General features: G+C 47.0%; 1 protein-coding gene across 1 annotated transcript in view; it reads left to right on the top strand.

Annotated features, from left to right (window-relative positions):
- CBL (Cbl proto-oncogene) overlaps positions 1-17,495 on the top strand; it is a 38,723-nt gene extending 21,228 nt beyond the window's left edge. Inside the window, exons 5-16 of the mRNA XM_051638546.1 lie at positions 505-626; positions 1,854-1,991; positions 2,825-2,912; positions 3,457-3,588; positions 3,995-4,198; positions 5,992-6,123; positions 7,162-7,539; positions 8,683-8,777; positions 9,284-9,439; positions 9,872-9,975; positions 10,594-10,776; positions 13,351-17,495. Coding sequence (XP_051494506.1) covers positions 505-626; positions 1,854-1,991; positions 2,825-2,912; positions 3,457-3,588; positions 3,995-4,198; positions 5,992-6,123; positions 7,162-7,539; positions 8,683-8,777; positions 9,284-9,439; positions 9,872-9,975; positions 10,594-10,776; positions 13,351-13,631 — 2,013 coding nt within the window. The 3' untranslated portion in view covers positions 13,632-17,495. The remainder of the gene's footprint in view (positions 1-504; positions 627-1,853; positions 1,992-2,824; positions 2,913-3,456; positions 3,589-3,994; positions 4,199-5,991; positions 6,124-7,161; positions 7,540-8,682; positions 8,778-9,283; positions 9,440-9,871; positions 9,976-10,593; positions 10,777-13,350) is intronic.
- The last annotated feature ends 5,275 nt before the right edge of the window (positions 17,496-22,770 follow it).

The following is a 22,770-nucleotide window of genomic DNA, read 5'->3' as shown; positions in this document are numbered from 1 at the left end:
ACACCCAAGTGAGGTTAGGTGGTTAAGGAATAGTCACAAGCATCTTTCACAGTGAAACTGAGACAGGGAGGGGTGGTCATTCTTCTGAGGCCATGTAGGAAGTCAGTGTTAGAGATCAGATTAGTCCTGGTTTCTGGTCCTGTGCATAATCTCTTTAAACTCCTTTATCCCTGTTTCAGGAATGAGTCATTTTCTCTGCAGAAGCAGCACAAATTGGTAGCTATTTTTGAGATGTCTTCTTCTGACCTCAGTGACTTCTCCCTCGGCTTTTATTAAAGGGGCTTTGATTAAGTTCTGTCTTGGGTGGTGTTTTTATCACCGACAAGAGAAAAGCTCAAATGCCAGGGCATGGAAATGGAGGGTTTAGTTCCTCTACTGGATTTATGGAGGGATGAGAAACCTGCTTCTTTAACTGCAGAACCAATCCCTTTGATTGAAGAATATTGTGTGTGTTGGTGCCTTTCAGAAGCGCATGGTTAATGTATTTCTTTGTTGTCTCTATAGCCATGGTCCTCTTTGCTCAGGAACTGGAACAGCCTTGCAGTGACTCACCCTGGTTATATGGCATTCCTGACCTATGATGAGGTGAAAGCCCGGCTTCAGAAATTCATTCACAAACCTGGCAGGTTGGTGCTTGGCAGCACTTGGGCTTTTTTTGATCATTCTTGCTAACCTCACTGGTTACTGCACTGAGGAGATTGCTTTTACTTTGCCTCTGCCTTCCTTCCTCAGAAATTTAAACAGTGACAAACCCCAGCTTGCCCTGTATTTTGAGATTATCCTCCATGTGGTGACCTACCTCTTGCTCACCCCCATAATTGTCACAGCATCTTCCTCTGGCACGAGCAGAATGCAGGGGTGATCACTGCCAGAGCGAGCCTATATAGGGTGAGCTGTTCAGGACCATGAATGAGGTAATCATAGAATTACAGAATGGTTTGGGTTGGAAGGGACTGGAAAGATCATCTAGATCCAACCCCGTGCATGGGCAGGGACATCTCCCACCAGACCAGGTAGGTCAGAGCCCCATCCAGCCTGCCCTTCAATACCTTCAGGGATGGGGCAGCCACAGTTTCCCTGGGCAACCTGTTGTATGAAATGTATCTATAGGGCCCATAGCTTTCTGGTGTATATGCATAAAGCCAGGAGGGCTGAGCAGGCTGCAGTACCCAGGAGCAGTGTGTGTTCATTGGAAGCCAACTTGAGGCAGACAAGGCAGATGAGCAGTATTTTCTCTCTTGAGAAAGCAGCATGGTAGGCAGAGCAGGCTGCAAGATAACACTGCAGACTGGGTGAAGTTCAGAGGCTGTGAGGGGCAACACGTTTCTGGGGTGGCTGTGGACCTGAGCAGTTTTGGGCTACCTGATATCCTGGGTGGAACCCAGTGCAACAGGGCTAACAGATTTCTCTTTGTGCAGGAAGGGCCAAGTGTTCATTTCTGGAGGCTGTTACTCTCCTCTTAGCTCTCTGCTGGTTTAAAAGTGGAAACCTTGTGTAGGTGTTTGTTGGGTGTGTTGTTTATTGTTGTTGTTTTTTTAATTAATTTGAAACAAATAATTTTAATGATGCTAACTTTCCTTCCTTTGGATTCTGTGTTTAATTTCATCTGGAGTCCAATGCTTGGATCCTTTTCTCACTTTGTATCAGACTGCAAGGTTCTCCTTTGATCTGCCTGGGGGAAAGCAGGGAAGCTGGTGTAAATCACCAAGTTATTCCTACTGGTTTGTATTTGCTGACTTGAGATAGCCAGACAAAGACTGCCTGCTTGAAACTTAATCCTTTCTGTCTGTTCCAGTCCAAGCTGCAGTTTCTCTTCTTCCTAAAGTTTCTCTTCTTCCTTTGTGTGTTTTCAGTTACATTTTTCGACTGAGTTGTACTCGGCTGGGTCAGTGGGCCATTGGCTATGTCACTGCAGATGGGAACATCCTTCAGACAATCCCCCACAACAAACCTCTTTTTCAAGCACTGATCGATGGCTTCAGGGAAGGCTTGTAAGTAACTTCATAGAAATGAAGTTTTTTTGCCCTTTTTTCACTATGAGTTGGTCGGGTTAATCTTAATCCTGGGATGGGGGCTGAAATCAGTTGAGTGGTAAAAAATACCCTCAGGGTTCTTCACACATTATCTGCTTCACAGGAGAGGCAGCACCTTGCAGGGGTCAGGCAGTCACTGCTGACACCCCTGAGCCCCTTCTGGCTACCTCTCAGCTCTTCCTTTTAATTTAGACCTTGATTCAGCCCAACAGTTGAGTGGTGTGACTAGTCCCATTGGTGTCAGTGGAATAATTCTTATCCTTTTGATTTAGAGCTTGATTCAGCAAAGCAGGTTTGGCACTAGGGAGCACTCACAGCCAGCTCTTCTGCTCTGGGGAGCTGTGCTGTCCTTTGCAGTGGCAGACAATCAGTCTGCCTCAGTATTTCCCTCCTCACAGGTTCTTTTCCAGTCCACCCCTTAACTTGAGCCACCACAACTGCTGTGATGGCCTCAGTTTTCTTACTCTGGATATTACCGTTTCACTCCAGGATGATTTAAGAACAGTAGCCTGGGAGCATAACATCCCATTTAAAATAAAAATTGCTGCCAGGATGGAAGAAGAGCTTAGTTTTATTTTTGAGGATGACTTGTTTGGTTTTGGTCTGACAGTAAAATTCTTTGGAATTCAGAGTAGCTTGAATTCCCACCCCTCACTTCTCACCCTCATTCTTTCTTTCCATAACTATCCCTAAAATCAGGGTTCACTGTGTGTTTGTATGTGTGTATTTGGATGTGTTTCTATATATGCACATATGTAGAGAGAGATCTTTTTTTCCCCAACCTCTTACAGTTATTTATTTCCTGATGGCCGGAATCAGAATCCTGACCTGACTGGCTTGTGTGAGCCCACACCTCAGGACCACATTAAAGTTACACAGGTGAGCAAAGTTCTACCCATCAAACTCACTTGGTTTCTTCCTCATTTCCAGCCTCCCTGGCTGCTTTTACAATTCTGTCAGACTTGGTATCTCCAAGGCTTGTTTTTAAGGTCTATGGATTGTGTACTTTACAGGAGCTGCAGAAATCTTTGGGTGGTAGGAAAGGAGACTGCAGAGCTTGGGTGAAGCTTTATGCAGGGCTCACAGATTTTAAGATCTAATTTTTAAAAATGTTCTGCCAAATATTCCTTATTTTGTGCCATCCAGCACCTCTTGAGCCCAGCTTTCCTAGGCTGTTCTTGGGTCACCAAGATGAAAATCTGAGATAGCTTGAAGCCCACTTTTTTCAGAGCTTGACAGATGTATCTAATACATTAAATTATAGTGCAGACTTTTGCTCTCCTTTGCACTGTGGTCTCGTGCTTGGAATTTATTTATTTACTTATTTATTTCCTGCAGACCTTGTGTTGGGTTCCTTGCAGCTCTGACTAATCATGCTTGTCATCGTCCGCTGTCAACCATTGTCCATCTGTCTTTCCCCCAGGAACAATATGAGCTGTACTGTGAGATGGGCTCCACGTTTCAGCTGTGTAAAATATGTGCTGAAAATGACAAGGATGTGAAGATTGAACCCTGTGGCCACCTGATGTGCACGTCCTGTCTCACGGCGTGGCAGGTGAGGGGCTGAGTTAATCTCTGAGGGAAGCTGTTTGCTCTTTTGCAGAAGTCACATGTGCTCACCTCAAAAACTCTTCAGTTGCTTTCAGGTATGGAGATAACTGAGGACATAAGCTCAGAGTTCAGTAATATCAGTCCCAGCTTCCCCAGCACAGGGAGAAGCTGGTTTAGATACCTGATTTCTGAATCTAGGAATAGGCAGGAAGGGCAAGGACTTGCTAAAAAGCTGTTTTCTACCTCAGATGGAAAAGATTCCCCACGATTGTAGCTCAGTTTGCCCTTGTGTTGTCCTCCCAGTTGAAAGGCACTGGCCAAAAAGCAGGTTGAAACCTCTTTGTGTGGTGAAGTGTTTGAGTTCCTGCACCAGAGCGGCTGCTGTAACAGGTCTCTTCTCTTCCCTGAAGGAGTCAGAAGGCCAGGGCTGCCCTTTTTGCCGCTGTGAAATCAAAGGCACAGAACCAATTGTGGTTGACCCCTTCGACCCCAGAGGAGGGGGAGGACTGTCACGCCAAGGGGCAGAAGGAACTCCCTCACCCAACTATGACGACGACGACGATGACAGAGCTGATGATTCCCTCTTCATGATGAAAGAACTCGCTGGCACCAAAGTAAGGTCACCAGACTATGTGCAGCATTGACAAAGAAAGCCTGTTCTCCATCAGTTTCCTGTGGTCCTGGTGATTTGTGGGCCTGAGGGTTGCAACAGGAGAGATTTTAAAATGGGGATTTAGGTTCAGTTTGGTCAGTTTACACTGTCAGTTCTGTTAAGGAGTATTGATGACACTTGGACATCTTTTCTCCTTTGTGGATTGTCTTGAAAGAATCCTTAGGAGGGTGAAAATGTTGGCTTGACCTATTGGAATGTAAGAGCTAGCTTTATAACACTTGTCTGCATGCTTAGCAGTGCTGCTTTTGATTTACAGCCATATCAGCAAAAATTCATCCATTTTCCCCACTAATTAATGTAGCCTACTAGATAGAGTCTTCCCAAGGTCCTGCTGACTAACTGGGTAGAGGGCAGGCTGTTTTGCTGAGGAAGTCAGTTTGACTGTCATCTTTTTATATGGTGTCTGATAAGTAAGGATAATAAAGGTGTGGTCAGTCTCTGCCAGGAGATGTGTACAGGACAGGAGTTCTGTAAGGGTCACTGAATGTTTCATAGAATCACAGAATGGTTTGGGTTGGAAGGGATCTTCAAGATCATCTAGATCCAACCCCCTGCATGGGCAGGGACACCTCCCACCAGCCCAGGCTGCTCCAAGCCCCATCCAACCTGCCCTTCAACACTGCCAGGGATGGGGCAGCCACAGCTTCCCTGGGCAACCTGGGCCAGGGTCTCACCACCCTCACACTCAGGAATTTCCTCCTCATGTCTCACCTCAATCTCCCCTCTTGCATTCCCACTTGTGTTCTCACTCCCTGCCCTTTTCCAAAGTCCTTCCCCAGCCTTTTTTCCCAAAAGCTCATTGCTGCTCTTGTTCTGCACTTAGCTTTGTTTTACTGCATGGGGAAGTAGTTTTCAATTTAGTTGATTTTTAATGGTTGTATTCACTAAAATAAGCTGCCTTCTCTGGTCAGAAAGAGTCCTCTACACTGGTTTAGCTGTGGTCATATTGCTCTTTAGCTTCCACCCTGTGAAATAATAGACTGTCAGGTTGGAAGGGACCTTAAGGACCATCTGGTCCAACCTTTCTCGTTAAAAGCACAGTCTAAAAAAGATAGTGTGCTGAAGAGTGAACTGCATCCTGGAGTTTTTTGTAGACATGCAAAAGCAAAGGAAATTGGGAAAGCAGAGGAACTTCCTCAGTGTGCCATCCCATCGTGGCTACCACTGTGTAGCTGTTGGCATGAGTGAGTGCAAACCTGCTTTTCAAAGTCAGAAAGCACCAGCCTCGGTTGTCAAATAAACTTTATGGGGAAAAAAGAACAAAAAAGAACAAGGCACTTCTGATATCTTAGGTGGAAAAGCAGCTTTCTAGGGACCAAACCAGAGGTTTTGGTGCACTCTGGTGGTTGCTGCAAGAGCCACGAGGCTGCAGCCAAGGTGCTTTGCACAGTTTTTCCAGCACATCGTGCCCTCTTGTGTCCAAAGGGAAAGCAGTTTGCTGCTGCTCAGGGTTGTTCTGCAGCAGAACAGCTCGGCTGTCACTGGGCCATTGCTCAGAGTGTGTTTTGAGTTGGGTGCCACCACTGAGCCCGGTGGTCACCTTCAGGACTTCCTGCAGGTCAGATGTTGTGCTGTGAAATTACCTTCACCTACTGGTGTGTGGTTGTTACTCCTTTCTTTCCAACAGCAACATTCAAGCCAGCACAAGTTGCAGAGCTCTAAAGCCTCTCCAGAGGAGCGAAGCTGTGCTGGATTTTGCCATTTGTTGACTTTTCCCTTTCTTTTCCTTTTCAGGTCGAGCGTCCCCCTTCCCCCTTCTCTGTAGCCCCCCAGGCCACCCTTCCTCCTGTGCCACCACGGCTGGACCTTCTGCAGCAACGAGTGTCCAATCCTCCTGGAGCTTCCAGTCCTGGGACCACGTCAAAGGTCAAACACACTGTCCTTGCAGCTGGTTTTGGTGGGGCAGGCAGGATGAAGAGCATCCTGGTGAACCCTGTGTATTCTCTGTGACATCCCTGAGTACTTTCACACAAGGCTTTTCCCTCTTCCTTTCCTGCAATCCTGGTAAGCCAGGACTTTCATTCCCCACATTCATTCCATTCCCTACACCAGTCTGTCCTGACAGCAATTTCTTCCTTCTGGGTTCCATGGTAGGAGAGTCCCTTTTTGTGCTGTTGAAAGAACCTGTCTTTTCTTCAAAATCATCACAGAATTGCTAGACAGAGGCTGGTCCCAAGGTGAAGTACTTGCGTACTTCATAGAATCATGGAATGGTTTGGGTTGGAAGGGACCTGAAAGATCATCTAGATCCAACCCCCTGCATGGGCAGGGACACCTCCCACCAGCCCAGGCTGCTCCAAGCCCCATCCAACCTGCCCTTCAACACTGCCAGGGATGGGGCAGCCACAGCTTCCCTGGGCAACCTGGGCCAGGGTCTCACCACCCTCACACTCCAGAATTTCCTCCTCATGTCTCACCTCAATCTCCCTCTTCCAGTTTTCATCCCTTCCCCCTTGTCTCTCCCTCCCTGCCCTTGTTCCAAGTCCCTCCCCAGCTTTCCTGGAGCCCCTTCAGGCTCTGGAGGGTGCTCTAAGGTCTCCCTGGAGCCTTCTCCAGGCCGAACCCCCCAGCTGTCCCAGCCTGTCTCCAGAATAGAGCTGCCCCAGCCCTTGGATCATCTCCATGCCCTCCTCTGGACTCTCTCCGGGAGCTCCATGTCTTTCTGATATTGGGGGCTCTGGAACTGGACACAGGACTGCAGGGAGGGTCTCAGGAGAACCGAGTCAAGGGAGGGTTAACTTGTGGAGATGGGAGTTCCCTCCACATCCTCGGAGTGAACTTATTGTAAAACCAGATAAAGCCCAAACCAAAACCCACCCTTCTGCCCCCCACCTCCCCTCCTCCCTGTGTTTTGCTGCTTGCCTGCCTTTGTGAAGCAATACTTTGCATTCTTCTGCATTCCAGGCTGCACCTGGTACTCTTCACAAGGATAAACCTTTGCCCATCCCACCCACCCTCAGAGACCTCCCGCCGCCGCCGCCTCCGGACCGGCCACATTCCATTGGGACTGAAGGGCGCCCTCAGAGACGTCCCCTGCCCTGCACTCCAGGAGACTGTCCTTCCAGGGACAAGCCACCCCCTGTGCCCTCCAACCGTCAGGCCGAGCTGTGGCCCTCCAGGCCCATTCCTAAAGCCCCCTCTGCAGCTCTCGGCCCTGGAGACCATTGGGCTGGCAGAGAACTGTCCAACAGGCACTCGCTTCCCTTCTCCTTGCCCTCTCAGATGGAGTCCAGGGCTGACAGCCATCGGCTTGGGAGCACCCTCAGCCTGGACAACCCAGTGGTGAGTAGGCCTCTTGGAGTTGAAGGGGATAGATGTGGAATTAAGTCTTCCAAGGTGCCCTCTTCTTGCAGTTTATGTCTGAATATGGTGAACTTATGCCAAAGGGAGAGGTCACAAAATCATTCTGGTTGAAAAAGACCTTCAGTATCATCGAGTCAAACCATAACCCAACTCTACCAACCATTAGCCCAACTCTGCCAAGTCCAATGCTTAAACCATGTCCCTCAGCACCATGTCTCATGTCTCTTAAACACCTCCAGGGATGGAGACTCAACCACCTCCTTGGGCAGCCTGTTCCAGTGTTAAATTACCCTTTCAGTGAAGGTGGAAAGGAACTGGTGGATGCCAGGCAAGGGAGAATAATGGGAGGGTGACTTCTTCAGGAAGTCTTTTATGCCTCTTGGGAACAAGGCTGAAATCCCAGTTTGAGCAATCATGAGCCACAAGTTCCTGATCACTGTTCACCTTTCAGTTTTGGAAAACTCAGAATGTTTTGTACTGGAAGCTGGTGTGCTTAAAAAGATGTGATTTGCTCTTCTCCTTTTGCAGTCCTTTAAAACTGGCACACAGTAGCTATGATTATTTTAACAGAGTAAAATCTGAGTTAAATTTGGATCTGTGTCATGATGTGCAACTTAGTAGTCCAGCATACTGTTCTTTAAAAGAAATCCCATGCAAGTTTGCTTTCTTTGATTCAATTTCCTTATTTTTTTCCTTTTAAAACCTGCAGCCTTCTAGAATTGAAAGCAAGTAAATTATTAGCCAGATTGTCTAGGAAAATGATACTTGCACAGTTGTCCTGTCTCATTAAGTGTGTGCTTGTTTACATCCTTTTCCTCTTGGACCCCATTAATATTTTGACCTTTTGGCCAATTTTGACTGAATCTGCCAAATGGGAGTCTCAGAAGTTTCTGTGTAAATAGGCAGTTGGCCACAGGAAAAAAACCAACTGCTTGTGCCCTCACAGAGGGAAAATGGTCACAGAACTACTGGATTTCTAAGGTGTCAGTAATTGCTTTGGAATAAATGAAGAGGCTTCATTCCCCTAGAGGACATGTTGAACAACTGACTGGCTGACAGCTTTGCAAACTGCACTGGTAAATGTAGTGTTTCTGATTCCTGGTTTGGAATTTTTTCTTTCAGAGCTTGAACAGTGGTCCAGCAACAACCTCAGAGTGTGAGCACCCCAAAATTAAACCCTCCTCATCTGCCAACGCGATCTACTCCTTAGCTGCCAGGTCTGTTGTCTTAGAACTTGCAGGATGGTAACTGCAGGGCTCTCTCCATGCAGGTGCCAGGGACAGAATTTGACACAACTCTGTCTCAGCCTTTGTTTCAGTCTCTGACAGAGTCAAAATGCAGAATCTGGAGAAAGGAGATGAGCTCAGCAGCTCAAAGATTTGTGGAGAAGGGTGGTAGTTATCCTGGGCTGGGGCAGCAGGGAGCAGGTTGCAGTTGCCATTAGCTGTGTTATGAATTCACCTCTGAGTTGGTCCTTAGGTGCAGCAGGTGATGTGTCATGTGTGATATCTTCAGCTTCCTTTTGCACAATGACCTGGTGCCAGTGTAACCTTGCAGCTGGGCTGCTGAGCCTCCTGAAAGCCAGGTTATTTCTGTCGACAGAACCATTATGAAATGACTCCTCGTTACTTCTGCTGTGCATTTTAAAGGCCACTTTGATATTAATTAGATTTCAGCATAAATGTTTTTCTGATAACCTGTATCTTGTTTCTTCTGCCTCCAGACCACTGCCTGTCCCAAAACTGCCCACTGGGGACCAGTCTGAAAGCGATGAGGACACTGAATACATGTCACCATCCTCTCTGCCTGTGGTGCCTCCAGGTCCTGCTGTACAGAAACCAGAGATCAAAATGCCTTTGGAAATGACTCAGAGTTTACGGTGAGGTTCTGTCTGTCTGTGCTGTGATTCCTCCCACAGCTCTGGGAAAGAATGTTTACTAGGGTGGAGAGTTTGTTTGCTCAGTTTGCTGAATTCCCCCAGTGATCTTCACCAGACCTAGACTAACATAACTAGCTGTGAATGAAATTTGACTACTGTTCTTGTGCAGTGTGAAAGGAGACAGGTTACCTTTTGAGAGCAACTGAAATTTAAAACTCTATTGAGAGGTTACTATCAATTAAACTCTTTGAAGCTGGTCTGCTGTGTTGCAGTAGACGTTGCTGGAGCATTTTCTGGAACAGATATTCTTTGTCAGAGGAGTGGTGATTCCACTTTGAAGCAGGGATCTGTGCAGAATCTCTTGGCACAAGAGACTAGGGGTGGGTGGCCAGTGTCACTTGTCTGAAGGGAAATCTGTGTTCTCTCCATCAGAGTTTTAGACTGTGACCAGCAGACGGATGGCTCCATGTATGAAGCCATGTACAACATCCACTCCCAGGCAGCATCCTCTGCTTTTGAGGCTGTCAACACTTCTGGTGAGTGGGTGTGCTAAAAAAAACAACTGAGAAACAATGAGTTGGTCCCAGTTGGACTGTAGGCTAAATGAAATGTTGCTTCCCTGTTAAAATAGCGGGGATGTATGTGGAAACATCTGGGGCAGTGCACTCCAGAGTGCATGTTGAGAAGCCTGGTTGGAAAGCACTGTAAAATACTCAATAGTTGTTGACAAAATTGATGTTTTGAAAATTTTTATTTTATCTGGGCAGCAGTTGTTAGCCCACATCTAAAATCAGAATGGTTTGGGTTGGAAGGGACCTGAAAGATCACCTAGATCCAACCCCTGCATGGGCAGGGACATCTCCCACCAGCCCAGGCTGCTCCAAGCCCCATCCAACCTGCCCTTCAACACTGCCAGGGGTGGGGCTTCCACAGCTTCCCTGGGCAACTTGTTCCCATTCTTCTCTTCCTTATTTATCATAAGTATTTTTAATCTAATACCTTCAGGAAAGAGCTTGCTCTGAATGTGGGGTTTTGGCAGCAAAACCTGAGTTCTGTGTCTTATCAATTTGTGGGAAACGCAGGGGAGCAGAGTCTGCCTTGAAAAGCAGAGACTCTGCTCAGTCACAGAGCTTGGAATGTGCCTCTTGTTCTAGATGAAGGGGATCTGGCAGCAGCCAGTGCCAGCAATGGCCCTGAAGAGTCAGAAAATGAAGAGGATGGCTATGATGTCCCCAAACCACCACTCCCAGTGGCCATTGCCCGTCGCACACTGTCTGATATCTCCAACGCCACGCCTGCCTTCAGCCGAATGTCTTTGGAAAATGACCCTGTGACAGGTTAGAGAACAGTCCTCCTCTTCATGTGGGTGCTGATGGCTTGCTGTGCATCTTAGGAACTTCTTCCACCCCCTGGAGCTTTGGATGTAAGCTGTAAAATCAGGTTTCCAAGGCAGAATGACACTAGGTTTTCAGTTTGATATACAACTTGGAATGCACCACCTTGGTCTTGTAGTTAGCAAATCCCATTTAAATCACAGTTAGGAAAACGTTGCCTCAGCTTAAAGGATATTCCTTAAGCTGCTGTTTCTTAAAAGGCATGGCATACTTTTTGTACCAGGGTGTGCCAGGACATGAGACAGAGCTGCAGAACATGATTGCTTATCTCTGTTGCAAGTGGAAGGTGGCCTGGCTGGCCTTGGACAGCTTGTCTGGCTCTGTCTCGCTGTGCTGGTCACCAGCAGATGGCACAAGTGAACTGTTTGGTGCTCTCAGTTCCTTTGAGCAGGGACCTAGTGGCTCAGCAAGGTCAGCTTTTTTGTCCCTGGGGAGTAGAGGACATCTTGTCCTTCTGGCTGCCAGGCACTCTCTCGGAGGGAAAAGAACCAAAGCCTCATCTCTCCAAGAGCCTTGTTGAATAATGCTTGACTTACCCCTTACAACTTCCCAGCAGCTCTTAAAGGCAGCTCTGAAACTCTTCCTGTTGGGCTTTCAGCATGTCTGAACACCCTGAGGGGTTGCCAAGTAGGAGGAGTGAGGTTCTTGTTCCTGCTGGAAGCAGATGGGAGGCAGAGCCTCCTGTACCCAGGACCACTTATCCCAGTGAGTCTTCTCTTCACCTGCTTCACCACTTCCCTGAGCTTTCTCTTCTGCAGCTCAGTGGAGTTTCCTACTGCAGTGAAGTTAATTAGCTTTTGCCACTCCTCCCTGCTTCATCTTTTAAGTCTGTGTTAGTAGAGTGTGGCTGACAGGGATGAGAAGAGGCAGGGAAAACTTACATCCCTCCAAAATGAGCTTAATCATTGTCACTTCTTTGTTTCTACAGCCCTGAAATAACAATGCTCCTGTCCTGCTTTGTAGTGGTGGGAGCTCTGCTAATGAAATGCTGGGGAAATGCTGGTTGTTACTGCTCTGGGAAGCACAGACAGTTTTCTGAAACACTTGGTATTGGCTGCTGCTGAAGCCTGATGTTAAGCAAGCCTGGCTAGTATGGGCTAGATACATTTTGGCAGATTTATGATCTCGTGTTGTTTCCTACAGTTTAGTTTCTTAATCATTTACCAAAAAAACCCCTCTGCTAGTTGTTGCCCTTTCAGATTGACCCATGGTCTCTGAAACCTGATCCAGTTCAAGCTGAAACAGATTTCAACAGGCATTTTGGGGGAGAGAAGTGGGTAGTCCCATTTCTCAAATGTACAAAAGGCTTTTTATGCCTAAGGAGCTTGCACTTGGAAGATTAAGGAGTTGAACTGCTCTGTGGTTGGTGAGGAAGCTTCAGTGAATTTGTTTCTTGAAGAGCCTTCTCTATCTTAGTGCTTTTGGTCCAAGTTTCTCAGAAAGGGCTCCACAATGACTGCCTCTTTTCTGAGCAGTGCTGCAGTGCCCACTGCTAGAAAGGGATTGTTTGGACATGGTGGATTTGTCTGTTGTGCACCAGCAGTGCTGCAGGAAAGCTGGAGGGCCTGGAGGAGTTTCTCCAGAAGACAAGTCAAACCTCGTTTAAGGGGATGTCAGATACTCCTGCAGAAAAGTTTCCAGCGATTTGCAATGTAGGAAAAAATGCTTTCTGGTTTTTTTTTTTAGAACTCAAAAATGATCAGATGTTGGATTAACACATGAAACAATGTGGTTTTTTCCTCCAAGACATGAGCTAAATCCTTGGAGTGGTTGGTGTCTCGTCAGGTTTATTTGCTCTTCTTTCTTGCCTACTGGCAAGTAACACATCTGAATGACTAAGAGGAAAGGCAGAGCAGGCTGAGCTTACTGATGTGCCATAGCTGCCAGCCTCTAGGGTGTCCATCCAGCAGGAGCTCTCCTAGATGGCCCTGACCTGCTGGTGGGCTGGCAGAGGAGGAGGAGCAGAGCCTTCAGAAAACATAACTCAGTTGCTGGGGTGATGGTGGTGGATGGGTCGTAACTGACAGGTCTTGTTATGTGCATGCCCTCCCTCAGCAGGCTGCAAGGCAGGCAACAGTTCTGTGAGATCAGCACCTGAACAGTTAAAGTGGAGGTCACTGTCTGATTCTAGAAGGAAACTGGATGGTTGATAAAGTTGCTTTTTCTCTGTGTTGTTTTTTTCCCCAACTGGTCTCTGCTTTATCCTAAGGCTCATCTCTGATTTCTGTTCACACACACACACATACCTCCCTGGTCTTTTTTTTCTAGTTACCTGGTTTTATCTTAATAAATGAGCCTGATGTGGCCTCCTAATTAAAAAACCCTCCCTAGCACACGAGAGGGGAAGCTGAACTAACCTGTGCCATCGTGTGAGAGGATAATCCAGTTGTGGAAAGTGACGTAGCCTTCAGTGGCATGTTTTTGAAGCCATTTATCAGTCTTCGTGTCATTCCCGCTTTGTTCCAAGCAAGAACCACATATTCTTCTCTGAAGAGCTGCATCTGTTTCTCCTTCCAGGTTTTTCAGATGGCTCCCAAGTTCCAGAGAGGCCGCCAAAGCCGCTACCGCGGAGAATAAACTCGGAGCGGAAAGCAGGGAGCTGCCAGACGGGTGGAGCCAGCAGTGGGAGCAGTGCAGCCCTGCAGCTCTCCAGTGAGATTGAGAACCTCATGAGCCAAGGCTACTCATATCAGGACATTCAGAAAGCACTGGTCATTGCACATAACAATATTGAAATGGCCAAGAATATTCTCCGGGAGTTTGTTTCCATCTCCTCCCCCGCGCACGTGGCCACATAGCACAGTACCTCCGGCACCTGCAGCTTCTGTGGACCAACTGCCTGGGCAGCTGTGGCCCAGCTACTCACCAAAGGGGAAGGGGGGTTCCTTTAGAGACTTCATGCTGAGGTCAGTCCTGCCTCTCAAGAGAATCAGTTATCGGGTTTTTGTGGTTCCAGATTTCAAAGCAGTGGAATGAAATGGAGCAGAATGGTGTTTTATACAGTGTATGTCTTGGAGTCCTTTACCCCTACCTCTTGTTTGAGAGAACAGATTTATTTCCAGGGTGTTGGCAGAGAAAGGTGTCAGAACAAGGGGTCCCCTGGCTGATGCCCTGGAGGCTGGGGGCAGTGTTTTGTGCTGTGAATTCTAAGTGAGTGCTCTGAGAAACAAAGTCCTGAGGTCGGTGTGGTGTGTCCTGTGGTTCATGGTACTAGGTTTGGATCTGTTTGCTGCTGTGTGTCTGGCTCAGGCTTTTTGGAGCAGCTGGGAGGTCACTTTCTGCTGGGAATAAAATAGGAAACCTTGGAAGAATCTATTGATTGCTTCCTGTCTGCAGTGGCGTTTCCCTCTTCTGTAATAATAGCATTTATTGCTTGTGATCCAAGTCCTCCCTTTTTGCCTGGAGGTGGCTTGGTTAGCTTCTGTCAGGCATCTTGATCTTGACAGTGCTCGGAGTTGGATTTCTCTCCTCTGTGTCCTCCTGCCAGCATCACTGGCAGCACCAGATTCCAGGCAGGTGGATGTGCTGAGAACCCTGTTTTTGAGGGGTGGGAGAGGGAGGGTGGGAAGAACTGGAGTGAGAGCAAAGAACTGGCTGCTGCTGCTGCTCCTTTTGTTTTTTTAGCCTTGAGCATTTTGTGCTTCAATGCTCAGACTTGATTGTGGCCCTGCTGGGCTGGAGCAGTGGTCAGTGGACACTCCCAGGTGCTCTTTCTGTAGGAATGTTGCATCTGGTAAATATGATGTTTTATTTATCTTAATTGCATGGTGGCTGTTGCAGACTAGTGGCCTTCACGCACATTCCATCATCTCCTTCAGAGAGCTTTGGCAGGAGCCAGCTGTCTTTGTGCCAGGGTGTTTTGTGGAATTGGTAGGTGCAGCTGATGTATTCACTGGTATTTTACCTGCTTTGCAGTAAAAGAAAAGCAGCAGTTCTCTGCATGGCTATCAAAACAACACTGGGGGCTCTTCTTTCCATTCCCATTTCTCTTAAGACACTGCCAGAGCTTGTGTTTGAACAGACCTGGGAAACTTCTGTGTTTGTAAAGCAATCCCACAGCTTTAAAACTCAGTACTCAGCTGTTACCTTGGAAAAAACCTGACTTGCATACTGTTCAGCTCTCTCCATCTATGCTTGATGTGCAAGGAGTGTGTCGTTCCTTTTGAGAGGATTTCAATCAAGCAGGGATACCCAGACCACAGCCTGAGCAAGTGCTCTGTGCACACTGAGAGGCTGTTGGCCTTTTTGAAGCACGTCTGGCATTTGAATCTCTGTAAGGGCAGCAGCAGTCACTAGGCAAAGGGTTGCAACTCGAAATACTGTTGGAGTGATGATGGCAGTTGGGTGCAGTTGAGGCTTGTAAAGAATCCAGTAGCTGGGCCCAGATCTCAGAGAAATGCCTTGGAGAGGACTTAACAATATTAGCAAAGGGAACTAAGCATAAAATGTGTGTTTTATGTAGAGTATAAGTTTCTCTCTTACAGCTACAGCTTTATAAATCGGCTGCAGTTGGTTCCAAACAGTGTAAAAGCCTGAACTGTCTTCACTCCCCTCCTTTCTGTAGCAAAGAAAGTGTTCTCTGGAGCTGTAAGGAGATCTCCTGCAACTCTTACAGGCCAGCACCACCGTGGCTATTTTGGGCCAGGGCTTCAACCTGCAAATGCAGCAGAGCTGAGACCCCTGTCAGAGGGCACGGTGCTCTGCAGTGGTGCTGAGCCCACAGGTCAGCCAGGAGCAGGATCTGGCCTTGCTGGAGGTCCTGCCTTGCAGAGAAGGGGATGTCAGTGTGTATGGGACTCAAGGGAGAAGAGCTTTGCTTTGTCCTTTGCCCACACATGCAGTCCTGCTGGTCCTGAGTGCAGTTCTCTGCCAGTTCTGCAGGGCAGCATCTGGGAGCTGCTGGAGAAGCAACCACTTGTGCTGCTGAGGCAGGGACACGGGGCAGCTCTGCTTGTTCTCTCAGTAGATCTGCAGCACGTTACCCTTGTGACCCTGAGCAGCCAGTCCTCGAGTGTGCCTGGCTTTGTCCTGGAGAACCAGGTAAAACCCTTCCATGAGGGAGCACTACGGTTTTATTTCCTTCTCTCTCAGAGTCTCTCCAGTGCTGCCACTCGCTCTGTGCTGGATTTAGAGGCTCTTGGTGTCTTGACTTGCTGTGTAAACTCAGTGCAAGTGTATTCAAGTGTGGCGTGTGACTACTGCTGCTGCCAAGGCTGCCCGAGAGCCAAGCCCAGCCAGCTAGAAAGCCTTAACTCTTGTCTTGCACAGTGTGTGTGATCAGAGTAGTGATGCCCTGTCCCATACAGGCCCTTTGTTACAGGCTGTTTGTAATGTTCAATTAAATCTTGCCTAGCAGAGCTATTACAGGCCTGTCTTTGGGGTTTATGTGCCAAGAGACTTTGCTGTGGGTATTGTTCCAAGTGTTAGAGGTTAGAGAGAGCAATCTTTGTGGCATATATCACTAATTTTTTCTGCATGTGTCCTTTCTATGCACTGTTTGTGTCTCAAACCGATTTAAGAAACTTAAGTCTAAGCTTTTCTTCCTTGGACATGTTAAGCATTTGCTGGTACCACTGAAGTGCAGCAGAGTCCTGGCCATGTCTCGTGGCTGTGCTCTGTGAAGTCAACCCAGACACTGTACAGTGTATTTTTTCTTCTTGTTCTTTCAGAAATGTAAAGCCTAAGATTGATTTCTCTTTTTTTGCCCCCTCCCCTTCACCTTCTTAATCTTTATTCTTAAGAAGTTAACGGTATGATGCTACTTTAAAAAGCAAACCCAGATGTCTAGTGCCTTCCTGAAGGGAACGCTGCCTTGTCGGGCTGGATCTGAGCATCCGCCCCTCTGTGAAAATGAAGAGCCCCAAGTAGACGAGCTGTAAAGATGCCTTTGAGCCTGGGACTGCTTGGAAGGGGGTGAAAAGAAGGGGCAAGAAAGATGAATTGTCACTTCAACTCTGACACTGTGTTTTGTAGCATTTCAACTGTGGAGGTTTCCTACTTGTTACTAACAGTGACGTGTCTGGGCTGGTGAGGGCAAGTGCAGGACAGGGGTGGTTTTGCTTGTCGTAAAATACAAGTTCTGCTCCTGAAAAATGCTGGTTTCCCCCCCCTACCTGCCCAACCCTGGCCACAAAACAAGCAGAAACCCCCAGGCCCAAAATGTGTGGGCTCATCCTGCACCTCCACTCAGCGACCTGCAGGACGGAGCTGTGGAAAGCCAAGTGTCCCCTGCTCTGAGCAGGGTTTCCAGCTGATGTAGTGAAAAATAAAAACCACCAGAGCTGAATGGGAACCTGAAATGTGACATATCCTGCCGAGGGGGGGAGGTGAAAACTGCTTGTTTGCTTCCACTGAGCAGCTTTTCTGCACGGCCCTTCACTCAAGCCCCTGTCTGAGTGTCCCTGGGAGGACAGCAAGTTGCACTGGGACTGATCCCATTACCCCAAAGCTCCTCCTGAGGATGGGTCATCACTTCTCCATGGTCTTGGTTCTGGTTTGGGTCTGGTTTTTTATTTTCAGTTGAGCAAGAAAAAACCAAAAGCAACTCCCAGGGCCCTTTCCTTCAAGGTGCCACTTAAAAAAAAATCACCCAACCAATCAGTGGGGAAGAAGGACACTTGTTTTTTTTTTGAAGTTCCTCCTTTCTTTTGGAATTCCCAGCTCGGGGGGGGGGGGGGGGAGGGAGGGACAGTTGTTCTTTCTCTCTGAATGACAAATACCAATTTGTATCATGTCAGTGTTAAAAATGTTGAGATTTTTTTCACGAGATATTTTAAAAAAAAAAGAAATAAAGCAAAGTTATAATAGTGTCATTAATATAAAGATATAATAGCAGTATTTAATCCTTCCAGATCTGTAAAGAATAAGGAAAAGAAACAAACAGAAGGTAAATATTCTTACAGAGAGTAGCTGAGCTTTAAAGGTTCTTGTGGTTTTAAAAGTCCTCATTTTGTTTGCAAATGTTCATGTTTAGAGGTTTTACTAATGTTATTTATTACTTGTTCTTGTGCGCTGCCCATGAAGAGCTTCTCAGTTCGGGGTCTCAGTCACCCCCGGCCAGAAAAGGAAAAGAAAAAAAAAAAAACAACCCCACAAAAGTTTTATTTTTCAATAAAATTTCCTTTGTTGTAGCACATGGTCTGGGTCGTGTTGGATCTGTCAGGGCTGGGGGAAAAAAAAGAACCTCCTGCTCCACCTTCTCCAGGGAGCCCAGGTGGTCACTTCATCTCCTGGATGGTCCTGTGATTGGAGTTGTAGTAGTTGTAATTATCCCTACAATTAGCTGAGTGCTAATTGATATCCTGGCTCCTCACAGAGGGCATGGGGGGGTGGTTGGTGTTTAGACAAAGGGTGGGCCCATTGTCCAGGGGTAGAGATCACCACAGGACTCCAGATCAGAGGGGATCCAGTGAACCCCACAAACGAGTCACCCTGGGGTCAAATGAGGACATGGAGGTCAAATCAGCTCAAGGGAACCCCACAAAGGCATCAGTGTGGGGTCAAATGGGGACACGGGGTTACCTAAGGTCAAAGGGACCCTCAAAGACATCACATGGGGTCAACTGAGGTTACTGGGGTCAACTGAGGTTAATTGGGGGTCCAATTAGGACAGATGGGGTTACCTAAGGTCAAAGGGACCCTCAAAGACATCACATGGGGTCAACTGAGGTTACTGGGGTCAACTGAGGTTAATTGGGGGTCAAATGAGGACAGATGGGGTTACCTAAGGTCAAAGGGACCCTCAAAGACATCACATGGGGTCAACTGAGGTTATTGGGGTCAACTGAGGTTATTGGGGTCAACTGAGGTTAATTGGGGGTCCAGTTAGGACAGATGGGGTTACCTAAGGTCAAAGGGACCCTCAAAGACATCACATGGGGTCAACTGAGGTTACTGGGGTCAACTGAGGTTAATTGGGGGTCCAATTAGGACAGATGGGGTTACCTAAGGTCAAAGGGACCCTCAAAGACATCACATGGGGTCAACTGAGGTTATTGGGGTCAACTGAGGTTAATTGGGGGTCAAATGAGGACAGATGGGGTTACCTAAGGTCAAAGGGACCCTCAAAGACATCACATGGGGTCAACTGAGGTTACTGGGGTCAACTGAGGTTAATTGGGGGTCAAATGAGGACAGATGGGGTTACCTAAGGTCAAAGGGACCCTCAAAGACATCACATGGGGTCAACTGAGGTTATTGGGGTCAACTGAGGTTAATTGGGGGTCAAATGAGGACAGATGGGGTTACCTAAGGTCAAAGGGACCCTCAAAGACATCACATGGGGTCAACTGAGGTTACTGGGGTCAACTGAGGTTAATTGGGGGTCCAATTAGGACAGATGGGGTTACCTAAGGTCAAAGGGACCCTCAAAGACATCACATGGGGTCAACTGAGGTTATTGGGGTCAACTGAGGTTATTGGGGTCAACTGAGGTTAATTGGGGGTCCAGTTAGGACAGATGGGGTTACCTAAGGTCAAAGGGACCCTCAAAGACATCACATGGGGTCAACTGAGGTTACTGGGGTCAACTGAGGTTAATTGGGGGTCCAATTAGGACAGATGGGGTTACCTAAGGTCAAAGGGACCCTCAAAGACATCACATGGGGTCAACTGAGGTTATTGGGGTCAACTGAGGTTAATTGGGGGTCAAATGAGGACAGATGGGGTTACCTAAGGTCAAAGGGACCCTCAAAGACATCACATGGGGTCAACTGAGGTTACTGGGGTCAACTGAGGTTAATTGGGGGTCAAATGAGGACAGATGGGGTTACCTAAGGTCAAAGGGACCCTCAAAGACATCACATGGGGTCAACTGAGGTTATTGGGGTCAACTGAGGTTAATTGGGGGTCAAATGAGGACAGATGGGGTTACCTAAGGTCAAAGGGACCCTCAAAGACATCACATGGGGTCAACTGAGGTTATTGGGGTCAACTGAGGTTAATTGGGGGTCAAATGAGGACAGATGGGGTTACCTAAGGTCAAAGGGACCCTCAAAGACATCACATGGGGTCAACTGAGGTTATTGGGGTCAACTGAGGTTAATTGGGGGGTCCAATTAGGACAGATGGGGTTACCTAAGGTCAAGAGGACCCTCAAAGACATCACATGGGGTCAACTGAGGTTACTGGGGTCAACTGAGGTTAATTGGGGGTCAAATGAGGACAGATGGGGTTACCTAAGGTCAAAGGGACCCTCAAAGACATCACATGGGGTCAACTGAGGTTATTGGGGTCAACTGAGGTTATTGGGGTCAACTGAGGTTAATTGGGGGTCCAATTAGGACAGATGGGGTTATGTAAGGTCAAGAGGACCCTCAAAGACATCACATGGGGTCAACTGAGGTTACTGGGGTCAACTGAGGTTAATTGGGGGTCCAATTAGGACAGATGGGGTTACCTAAGGTCAAGAGGACCCTCAAAGACATCACATGGGGTCAACTGAGGTTACTGGGGTCAACTGAGGTTAATTGGGGGTCCAATTAGGACAGATGGGGTTACCTAAGGTCAAGAGGACCCTCAAAGACATCACATGGGGTCAACTGAGGTTATTGGGGTCAACTGAGGTTAATTGGGGGTCCAATTGGGACAGATGGGGTTACCTAAGGTCAAGAGGACCCTCAAAGACATCACATGGGGTCAACTGAGGTTATTGGGGTCAACTGAGGTTAATTGGGGGTCCAATTAGGACAGATGGGGTTACCTAAGGTCAAAGGGACCCTCAAAGACATCACATGGGGTCAACTGAGGTTATTGGGGTCAACTGAGGTTATTGGGGTCAACTGAGGTTAATTGGGGGTCCAGTTAGGACAGATGGGGTTACCTAAGGTCAAGAGGACCCTCAAAGACATCACATGGGGTCAACTGAGGTTATTGGGGTCAACTGAGGTTAATTGGGGGTCAAATGAGGACAGATGGGGTTACCTAAGGTCAAAGGGACCCTCAAAGACATCACATGGGGTCAACTGAGGTTACTGGGGTCAACTGAGGTTAATTGGGGGTCAAATGAGGACAGATGGGGTTACCTAAGGTCAAAGGGACCCTCAAAGACATCACATGGGGTCAACTGAGGTTATTGGGGTCAACTGAGGTTATTGGGGTCAACTGAGGTTAATTGGGGGTCCAATTAGGACAGATGGGGTTACCTAAGGTCAAAGGGACCCTCAAAGACATCACATGGGGTCAACTGAGGTTACTGGGGTCAACTGAGGTTAATTGGGGTTCCAATTAGGACAGATGGGGTTACCTAAGGTCAAGAGGACCCTCAAAGACATCACATGGGGTCAACTGAGGTTATTGGGGTCAACTGAGGTTAATTGGGGGTCAAATGAGGACAGATGGGGTTACCTAAGGTCAAAGGGACCCTCAAAGACATCACATGGGTCAACTGAGGTTATTGGGGTCAACTGAGGTTAATTGGGGGTCAAATGAGGACAGATGGGGTTACCTAAGGTCAAAGGGACCCTCAAAGACATCACATGGGGTCAACTGAGGTTATTGGGGTCAACTGAGGTTAATTGGGGGTCAAATGAGGACAGATGGGGTTACCTAAGGTCAAAGGGACCCTCAAAGACATCACATGGGGTCAACTGAGGTTATTGGGGTCAACTGAGGTTATTGGGGGTCCAGTTGGGACAGATGGGGTTACCTAAGGCCAAAGGTGTGGCAGCTTCGACTTCGCCTTGGCACCGTGCCAAGATTTTGCCAGATTTTGCCAAACTTTGCCTGATTTTTTTTTTTTACCCAGCGTTTGGGGTTTTGGCAGCTGCCAGCTTCAGGCTGGTTCTGCAGGGGTGTGGCAGCTTCGACGTCACCTCGGCGCCGTGCCAAGACGTTGCCAGCTCCTGCTGCACATTTTTATCCAGAGAGAGACTTTTTTTGGTGTCTGTTTCCACGTCTGCCCGTGCTTGAATTACAACAGGTTCTGCCAGGTCCTGCCTAATTTGCATGGGTTTTAATATATTCAAATGCAATTTAAATCTAGCTGAAAACAGCCCAGCTATCAATTTGTACTCTGCGACCCGATAGCGGGAATTTCTGCAACCGTTTCGTTTAATTTGCATGTGTTTGATTAATTTGCATGTGTTTGAATGATTATGCCAGCCTGTTCCTGATTGGCCCATCAAATTCATCCAGCCTGGTTGTTACTTAAGGTCAAGTGATCCCCTAAAGTTCATCACCAGGGGGTGTAATGAGGTAGCAGTTGTTAGAACCTGTATCAGCTCCAATTAGAATAATGTAGTAGAATCTATAACCATGATAGAATTATTAATAGAAGTTATTAATTCCATTGTCTATTAGAATTAATGAATGAAATTTCTTACTACTACCCTTAGTAGCTGGCTATAGGATTTTGCCTCATAATCCAGAATTATCTTTTAAGAGAATTATCTATTCTTACCTGCATTAGTACTATTACAACTATTAAAATCTATCACTATTAGCAGTAATAAATTAACTACTTCATTTAGCATCTGTATTAGGTATTAAAACCATTACCAATTAAAATGTGTTAGAACATATCAACCAGAATCTTCTATTAGGTTGCAGAATAGCTAGTACTTGAATAATCTATTAGAATTCTTTAAGGGAAAAGTCCTTTAATATCTATTACTATATATTATCTATTAATAGACAATTAGACTTGATGATCTTGAAGGTCTTTTCCAACCTGGATGATTCTATGATCTATTAGGTTCTAGAGTAGCTGTCAACACAATTATCTACTATAATGTCCTGTTATTTATTAGAATCTAGTGATAAATATCTTTATTAGCTGTTAAATAAGTCTATTAATAGCTAATATAGATACTAATACAACTAACAAGATTCTCCTGTTGGGATCTATTAAATTCTATTATCTTTTAGTACCCACCATCACTAGTCATACAATTATATATTACAATCTAATACTATAATTATCTATTAGGAAACATAATA

The sequence above is a fragment of the Apus apus genome, chromosome 22 (genome assembly GCF_020740795.1).
Source record: "Apus apus isolate bApuApu2 chromosome 22, bApuApu2.pri.cur, whole genome shotgun sequence".
Classification (NCBI taxonomy): domain Eukaryota; kingdom Metazoa; phylum Chordata; class Aves; order Apodiformes; family Apodidae; genus Apus; species Apus apus.
The sequence above is the reverse complement of the archived record's forward strand: the minus strand, read 5'-3'. Positions and strand labels throughout refer to the sequence as shown.